The sequence below is a fragment of the Mytilus edulis genome, chromosome 6 (genome assembly GCF_963676685.1).
Source record: "Mytilus edulis chromosome 6, xbMytEdul2.2, whole genome shotgun sequence".
NCBI lineage: Eukaryota > Metazoa > Mollusca > Bivalvia > Mytilida > Mytilidae > Mytilus > Mytilus edulis.
In genome coordinates this window covers 4,815,311-4,825,290 of record NC_092349.1, presented here as the reverse complement: position 1 = coordinate 4,825,290, position 9,980 = coordinate 4,815,311, and the positions used below count along the sequence as shown (strand labels likewise).

The window sequence follows — 9,980 nt, the reverse complement described above, 5'->3', positions numbered from 1 at the left end:
GACAAAATTTACATGGGATTTTTACAATTATGTTAAGAATTGTAGCAATGAAAGATTCTGCACCCAACTCATCTTGCTCTCATAACCGGTAGAATAGTATGACGTCATGTAGAGTTATACAAATCTTACCGAAATTGTGATCCACCTTTTTTTATTGGAGTTGTAGGACTTTGACAATTATTGCTTTATTGTGACAATCACACCTTGTGAACTCCTCTGAAAACATTTTATCAAAAACTCTCATACTTAGAAGGATTGTTTACCATGATAAATAGATGACCATATAAACCTAATATGACAATGTTTCCAGCAGATATTGGACTATGACTATAGATTGGAATATTGTGATAAGACACTTTATGGCAACTCCTCTGAGAGCCATTCACAGATATCCTTCAAACTTCCTTCTGTTATTTGCCATCATGTGTAGTAATATCATGTGTTTATCCATGTGAATCATTTACATTCATGATAATGAGGAATATTATTCATCATGTAAACTCAAGACGAAAAGAGACCCATCAGTCTTGCAAATTTACAGTATTCAGTCTCAAATAAATATAAACAAAAGAGAACTATTAAACATAAAAATCTTCTCTTTTTAGGTCAAATCCAAGAAGTATTACAAACTTGGAAAGAAAATGACAAAATGTTTATAGAAACGAATGGAACAAAGAGTGTATTCAAGTGTATCAAACAAAACAGTTGTGTTGTTGTTACTGGAAGTTCTGGGACAGGAAAATCTTCAGTGGTGCGCCATGTTGCCCTACAAATGCAAGAAGAAGGCTATGTTACTTTACCGATAACAAACCCTGAAAAAATTATCAAGTGGTACAATCCAAGTAAGAAAATCATGTTTGTTGTTGATGACTTTTGTGGAACATATACAGTAAATCCTTTGAAGTTTGAAAGCTGGAAAAATCTGATGGAACAAATCAAAACATTAGTAGAAAAGAAACCAGTTAAATTAATTATGTCTTGTAGACTGCAGGTTTATAAAGATGAAAAAATGAAATCTTTATCTTTTTATCAATCCTGTGAATGTAATCTTTTGTCTGAAGATCTACGTTTATCAAAAACAGAAAAACAACATATTGCTGAACTTTACTTGAAAACAAACGCCTCTAAAATCAAAGAATTTTATGACTTATTTGACTGTTTTCCTCTTTTATGCAAACTATATAGCAGAAACACAAAACTTAGACTAGTAGATTTCTTTAAGAATCCATTTACAGTTTACAAAGAAGAGATAGATAAATTACAAACAGAGGGAGCACATGTTAAATACTGTGCACTTGCTCTATGTGTCATGTTTAACAATTGTTTAAAAGAAGAATTGTTTACTGAAGTTGTAGATAAAGGTGTTAAAACAGTTATAAAGAACACATATGAAGCGTGTAAAGTGGTTGAAGGAACATCACAGTTGGTTTTACGTGATGAGCTGGATTCACTAATTCATACCTTTATCAGAAAAGATGGTGAAGTGTACAGAACTATTCATGACAAGCTGTTTGACTTTCTTGCCTCTTACTTTGGCAGTGTTATGATATGTTGTTTAATTGATAATGCTTCAAGTCGTTTTATTTGTGAAAGATTTGCATTTGAGAAAAAACCTAATAGGAATGAATTTTTAATAACTGTACCAAAACGATATCAGAAAATGTATATAAATAGATTGATAGATGACTGGTTAAAAGGAAAGGTTGTAGATGTCTTCTGTAACATCAATATGGACGATAACATCTTTAGAAAAAGAATCCTTCTACATGTAAATGGTTTACAAATAATACAACAAAAACAATTAGCTTGTCTATATGACGGTAAAAACAATAGCACTCCACTTATACAGTGTTGTTATAAAGGAGATATTGATCTAGTTACATGGTGCTTATACCATTGTAGCAGTAATGTAAACCATTGCCGGGATGACGGAATATCACCTCTATTTTTTGCTTGTCAGGAAGGTCATAATGCAGTAGTACAAATGTTAATTAACAACCAAGCTGACATTAACAAGTGTAGAGATACTGGAGTATCACCTCTGTTAGTTGCTTGTCATCAAGGACATACTGAGGTAATTCAGATGTTAATAAACAATAAGGCTGACATTAACAAATTTAAAGTTACTGGATCATCACCTCTGTTCATTGCATGTCAGAAGGGATATATTGAAGTAGTGCAGATGTTAATAAACAATAAGGCTGACATAAATAAGTGTAGAGCTACTGGATCATCACCTCTGTTTGTTGCTTGTCAGGAAGGACATACTGAAGTAGTACAGATGTTAATTAACAATAGAGCTGACATTAATAGGTGTAAACTCACTGGCTCATCACCTCTGTTCATTGCATGTCAGAAAGGACATACTGAATTAGTACAGATATTAATAAACAATAAGGCTGACGTTAATAAGTGTAGATATAATGGAGCATCACCGCTGTACATTGGATGTCAGAAAGGGCATAGTGAAGTAGTGCAGATATTGATGAACAATAAGGCTGACATTAATAAGTGTGATAATGATGAAGTATCACCTCTTTATATTGCGTGTCGTCAAGGCCATACTGAACTAGTAGAGATGTTAATAAACAATAAGGCTGACATTAATAAGTGTAGAGATACTGGATCATCACCTCTGTTTATTGCTTGTCAGGAAGGACACACTGAAGTGGTACAGATATTAATAAACAATAAGGCAGACATTAATAAATGTAAAAGAACAGGAGAATCTCCTGTATCAATAGCTTGTTATAAAGGCCATACACAGATTTTTGAAATGTTATTAAAGCATAAAACAGATTATAACCTTATATGGAAAATACCACTAGATATTGTTAGAGGTAAAATTCATACCAATATTGCTAATTTTTTACAAAATAAAAAATAATATGGAGTAGAAGTTAGGTGGACAAGATAAAAATAAATATATTTTACTTATGATAGTTATTCTTAGATATAATAAGTAGAAAAGAAACATTTTTTTTGTTTATTACAAAGACAGAATAAATATACAATATGATTATTGTACTGAACAGTGCTATAATTGTAAGACGTATTCAACAAATGGACCAGTAACATTACTACTTGCAAGTTAACTATCAAATTACTTTTGTTTCGCAATGATAAAAACGTATGTAATAATACAAAGTTGTTTTGTTATGAATTTTGAAATTATAACAATTATGTCTAAAAGCTCATTAAACTAGCTATAGGTGTAAGTCATTTTGTAGTCAATTTTCATTTTTCTTTATGTAATTTTCATTAGTTCTTTTTATCTTTTAAAAAAGTCACTGCGTGAGCTTTTCTGTATTAAGATTTAAATTTCAAAAGATAGAAGTAACTGGATAATGTATACAAATGTGTTATTACTTTTTTTACTGTCTTGCTTATAAGAGTTCTTTTTGAGTACACACTACTATGCATTTGTGTAGGTTTTTATTTTTCAGTTAATAGTTATCAAAGGTACCAGGATTATAATTAAGTACGCCAGACGCGCGTTTCGTCTACACAAGACTCATCAGTGACGTTCATATCAAAATATTTATAAAGCCAAACATGTAAAAAGCTGAATGGCATTGAGGATCAAAAAGTCCAAAAAGTTGTGCTAAATACGGCTAAGGTAATCTATGCCTGGGATAAGAAAATCCTTAGTTTTGTTAACAGGAATTTATAAAATGACCTTAAAATTGGTAGAAGTTATTTTTTTTTATATTTGTCATCTTCTGTATATAGAATAATTGTATCTTGTAAATTCCATCAGACAAAATTCACTTGACTTGGTTTTATAGTTATGGCCAAATTAAATAATATTTGTGTCTTCTACCCTAACTCATCTAGGGATTTGTTTTTGATTTTTTAACAAGCACTTTTCAAGTAAAATAGATGTCACTGTAAACAACAGTCAAAAACTAAAAAAAAATATATTATTATTTGCCCACCTATCTGACTTAATGTTTTCACTGGTATACAGACACATATGTATCTTTTTTGTCATGCTTGTTAGGCTTACGATGTAGACGAATTATATATAAAATGATTGTAAAATAAACATTGTATCTGGCATTCGTGTTTCTTTAGAGCCTTACCTCTACTGCATGGTTCATTCGTCCCCTACAACAAAAATTCAATACTTTTTTAATTGTTCTTGAAGATATTGATTCGATTACTGGTATAAAGTTTTATCATGACCTTTACAGATTGATTTTAAGTTTTGTTCCGTTCTAGTAATTTGGGCAGAGTAATGGTCTTAGGCAAATACACATTTCTCCACAGTTATTTCTTCATGCTTAGAAGATATTTATTTGAATTTTTTTATATTGCCTATTAACCATGACAAATTATAGATCAAGTTGTGCATGTTTAAGTTATCCTCTTAACCACTGTTCTATTATTTAGTTAATGTTTAAATACAAAGTTAATACTTCCTGTAAATAAAACCAAAATGGCGTAAATTTCAAAGAGAAGTCCTCAGTCAATATCTTCGATGTAAAGTTTTGGATAGATTGTTAGAGTAAAATGGAATCACTTAAGTACTAAAACATCTTTAAAATCACTGATTTATGGCCGCAAATACATGTTTATTCACAATCGGAGAGCTGATTTTCCTCATTTACAAAGACCGTGGTATTGTGACAAGGTGAAGAAGTCTCACAAAGAATTGTCCAAGAGGATTGCAAGGGGTCATATTTTCCCCATCGCCATTCATAAGCGTCTGGACTAGTAAGCATAGAAACCAATTCAAAGCTTGTTACTCATCCACACTCGGCACGGTATATTGCACATTTTACATAATGAAATAAACTAGACAGAGTTGTGTAAATAGCCTTATAAGCGTGTGGACTAGTTAGCTTAGGAAAAAATTCCACGCTTTTTACTCATCCACACCGGTCATGGTATATTGCACGTTTTACATGCTGAAAAAAACTCGACCAAGTCGTGCAAATAGAATCAATAAGTCTTTCATTTCCCAAAAACATGTTTTCTTGCTTCGTAAACCCCATCTGATAAGTTTGTTTGATCTTACTACAAAACCATATATCGTTTTATCAATGACATTTTCAAATCCATATCTGGTGATGTTGGCTGATCCATCATCATTCTAAATCATAAAGTCACATCTTCAAAAGCCATCCATGTCAACAACGAAGTTCCCTTTCAAGTAAACGTGCACTTGAAAGGCCATGGATATATTTATATATATATATAAAGCTTTTCCCATTTCCAAATGCAAGCCAAAGTTCGTATGCCACTATTTCACGGAATAACGAAACAGCCAGTATCGATTGTACGAGTCATGACTCAGTTAAGTCTGTGTATCACTGCTTCAGACACATGTATCTTGATTATAGTATAAGCCGTGTCATGTTAACATGGGGCTTAACTTGAAACACCATCATGTGGCGAATAACACAGAACACCCTGAGCATTTGTTGCTACAACTACCTTTTCCTCAAAATCTATTGAGCAATCTAAAATGTTCTTTCTTAATGTCGTTATCTCTCAGAAAACTTTGCTAATTTTGAGAGATTTGTTTTGACTCTGGATTCGTCTATGTATTCACTTCCCCGTGATGTTGCTCTTGTTTCTTGTAGCAGCCTTCAAACTACCGGTATTGTCTATGTACGCATCCGAGACTACATCCACTGTTGTTACAGTTCCTTGATTCGTCTATGTATTCCCTTTCCCCTAAATGTAGCTCTTGTTTCTTGAAGCAGCCTTCAAACTACCGGTATTGTCTATGTTATGTATGTACGCATCCGATACTACATCCACTGCTGCTACAATTTCAATGTGTTTCATAACGAGAATGCTGATAGGTTATTATGCCCTTACCTTAAAAAAAACACCATGAAACTGTTACAAGAGTGGATGAATTTTTGGATGCATATGGTAGTTGTAGCAACACATGTTCAGGATATTTTATGTTAACCACCACGTAATGCATTTCAAGTTAAGCACCATATTCACATTAAAAGGCTGACAATAGAATCATGGTGTATTTGTCTGATGCATTGAATCACGAACCTAAACGAGTCCTTATTCGAACAGTCGTAACTAATGATGCTGTCATACTGTTTCGCTATTCCATGACATAGGGGTTGACGAATTATGGATTGTGTTTAGGAGGGGGAAAAGCTTTGGATAAATATCTATGAATGACCTTTTAAATGCACTAGCAATAAGTGATCACACACACATATTATGATCCATGTATTTACCGGTTGTGATACGATTCTCTGTTTGTTTGAAAAGGGAGAAAAAAACTGCGTGGGAGACATTGATGGCATTTGAAGATGTGACTTTAACATAAAGAATGATAATTGATACGCCTAACTCATCGGTGTTAACTGTAAGATTGCACAAACTTATCAGATGGGGAAAGCATGGTTAACAAAGAATTCAATAACTATTAACACAAAAGGGAAGACTAATTGAGGCTACTCCCTCAACTTAGTCCAGTCTTTTCCAGCATGCAAAACGTTCAATACACTAAGACACGTGTTTAGGGAACGAGCTTGAAATTGGCTCTTATGCTACCCAGTCCAGGCGCTAATGGACGACGAAGGGACAAAGAGGATCACTTTAAAAAAAAAACTCTGTTTGAGGCCTCATCATTTTGTCAGAAGCTTGCACATTGTGAATGTAATAAAAGTTGCCACGGTTGTTTTTAATATGGAAAATCAAGTCGCCATTGCTCTGCGTCGTGTGCATGTGGTGGTGACTAGGAATTAACATGTTTTTTTTGCCAAATAGTGGTAATTTTTAAAATGTTTTAGTACTTAAGTGATTTTATTTTGTTTTAATCAATCTATCCAAAACTCCACATCGAAGATATGGATTGAGGACTCATCTTTGACATTGACGCCATATTGGTTTTTTTACCGGAAGTGTTAACTTTGTACTTAAATATCAACTTCAGAATATGATTAGTGGTTTAGAGGATAATTTAAAGCCAAAAATTTAATGACCACCACTAAAAAAAAACCACTCTCTTTACATTTTGAAAAGAAGTTGAATATCAAAACAAAAAAATGAAACTTTTATGTCCGCCATTTTGAATATTACCGAAAGTAAGGGGTTTTAAAACATATGTCTTAAACATTTTATACCTTAGAAGCATCAACAAAAAGTTCCTGCACAATTTAATGATAGTAGTATTACGTCAAAACACATTTCATTCACCCTCCCTAAAAAATATTTTTTTATTTTAGTACAATGTCCGCCATGTTGGATTTTACTGGAAGTAGGATTTTTAAAGACATCTGATCTATATAGAATGAAATTCATAACAGTGTAGCTATGGCCATTCATTGACTGGGAAAAATTAGGTGAACGTACGTCAGTAATACCCACTGCTCACGACTTACTTATTATAGAAATTTAAACTGTGAGGTCACCAAAGGTTCTAAACGCCTAAATAAAATAATTAAAAATACTAATCAGGAATAACCTTTGTGATTTGAATATAAATAAAAATGGCCTTCAACACGGAGTCTTGGCTCACACCGAACAGCAAGCTATAAAGGTTGAATACTTAAAATTCTTTACTTGATTTTTTGTTATGGTTTGACCATCAATTTTCCTAATATGATATCGCACGTTCTTTCAGATTATTTTTTTTACTTAATTGGCTTTAAAAGTTACAATGCATGTTGTCGTCTGTTTATGTAGTTCATATGTGTTTTTCGTTTCTCGTTGGTTTTCCCGTTTGAATGGTTTTACACTAGTAGTTTCGGGGCCCTCTATAGCTTGCCAAGGCTCCGTTTTGCAGGTCGTACCTTGACCTATAATGGTTTACTTTTATGAATTATTACTTGGAAGGAGAGTTGTCTCATTGGCCATCATACCACATCTTCCTATATCTATGTGTGGATTGATCATCTTTTTGCGCACGTCAAAGCGATTTAACAACTGCGGTTGTCGAATTAAGTCATCTTTAAACTTTTATCTGGTCTTAGTTTTATTTAAAACCGAGTGCATGATCCACCTTCAAAAGTTGTGCAAATACAAAATAGACAGAATATACTTCTGCCCTATCTGCGTACTTGCAAGGTATTGGAAAGTCAAAAAGCTATTTGTATTAAATCTTGTGAAATTTGAATTTACGTTAATGTATTGGTAAAATGTAAAACAAATTGTATATAGGAAACTTGAAATTATTTTGTTATTTTTGTGTCATGAATTTGTATTGATGCCATTGTATATTATTTTTAATATGAATAAAGAGATAGTCAGTTTGTCTTATACGCAACGAGACACACAAAAAAAAAATGAAAAAAATAGATTAAAAAAAGGTGCAACATTCATTCATCAACAAAAGAATACATTCACAAGAATATAAGTTTTGTAAGAAACGTGAGAAATTGTGTTGGACTTGAAAGATAAAGCAAAGTGACAAATATCTGAGAGAATGAATCGTTCTATGGTATTAAACAAAGAAATAAAATGATTTTTTAATTATCCTGAACTCTTCACAAACAAAACCTACATGTATATGCATTGAATAAATAGTAGGCCATTATTAAATGATCACACCGTAGAAGTAGTTGTGCTCTTAACCATAAGTTAGATATTTTGTGAATTAACCCCATCAACTTAATAGTTTTTTTTTTACAATGGATAAACCTATTTTTTTTTATTATAATTAAATGATATTATCTCTGATCATTATTATTCTTATAAATGACACGGTTGTATGTGATGATATAACAAATATTTAAAACAAACGCCTTGTAAAAAGAAAGTATCATTTTATGTATCGAAATGTGTAACAAGTGAATATTTCAATCCCCACTGGAAGGCCTCTGATAGACTGGGTGAGCATAAAATCATAGCCGTTGACAAACAAGTTACTACCTACAAACGTTTTACCTTCGACCACACTGTTATGAAATTAATTCTAATATATCCAAAAGTAGTACATAACAAAGGTTTGTACCAAATATTATTATTGCAACATGATAAAAACACATATTCACACACTAGCCTCTGATATTGGACTGATTTAAGTATGATGTCCGCCATTTTGAATTTTACCGGAAGTGAGACTTTATTCAATTGCTTACCTATCTGAAATGAAAGAGTAATAGTTGAGGAAGGTCTATGCCAAATGTCATGCTTGTAGCAGGATGTGCACAATTCCTAGAAATACGCTTGTAGCCGCTAAACTATATGGAACAGAGCAGATAATCAAAAATTGAAAAAATGGTGTACATAATTCCAATAAAAACTCCTAGATTATACTGTTGTCTGTAAAAGAAATATGACAACACATTAAAACCGGGCTTATTGACATCCTTGACTCATCGGTGCTACTTCAGTTAAAGGTAACCGTTTCAGCCAACCATGGAGTACAAAAGTGATAAAATAAGTATTATGAAAATCAATATCAAGAAAATGATTTATACATAAATCAAGAGACAAAAATGAATCAAAAAGCAAACAAGGTATTATATGTTAAAGCAACTGAAAATCATGCAATATATGAAACTGAAAAGAAGGAATTCCGAATAGGATATTTTAGGTAGTGTTGAGCAGATACGATGTCCCTATATCCCACTAATTTTGTTTCCTTTTTTTCTCTGTTTACTTATTTGACCCGTATTACCCCTTATTATTTCGCCTGTTTTTTTTTAAAACTATTATAACCCCTTTTGTGCCCCAATTTCTACATAGGTTTTAATTGCATCTATGAAAATTAATTAAACACCAGCACCCGGTCCAATTTTCCCTTTGTTTCCAACCGTCTTTTTGCTACACATTTTAGAGGACCATGAGTCTGTATCGGTATTTCGAAAACTCTGGTTGACTGCACATCAAAATAAGGTTGAAAGTTGTGACTTGGTTAGTTTATGGTGTTTGTAACTTGAAACCTTAATATATATAATGACTGCTGTGACAATATCTAAATGCTACAAATTTTCATTGTAAGCTGTAATAGGTACGTATGGTATCTTGTGCTATTGGAGATTCTTGTTGGC

The 9,980-nt window shown here is 32.5% G+C and overlaps 1 protein-coding gene across 1 annotated transcript; it reads left to right on the top strand.

The window, feature by feature from the left end:
• The first annotated feature begins 611 nt into the window (after positions 1–611).
• LOC139526985 (ankyrin-3-like) lies at positions 612–2,904 on the top strand. Its single transcript, XM_071322187.1, has one exon. It carries the CDS (start codon positions 650–652, stop codon positions 2,885–2,887), a length of 2,238 nt encoding a protein of 745 aa, XP_071178288.1. The 5' UTR covers positions 612–649; the 3' UTR covers positions 2,888–2,904.
• Positions 2,905–9,980: the final 7,076 nt, after the last annotated feature.

Coding starts and splice junctions, on each gene's coding strand:
- LOC139526985 (XM_071322187.1), top strand. CDS start 650: ATGTTTATAGAAACGAATGGAACAAAGAGTGTATTCAAGTGTATCAAA.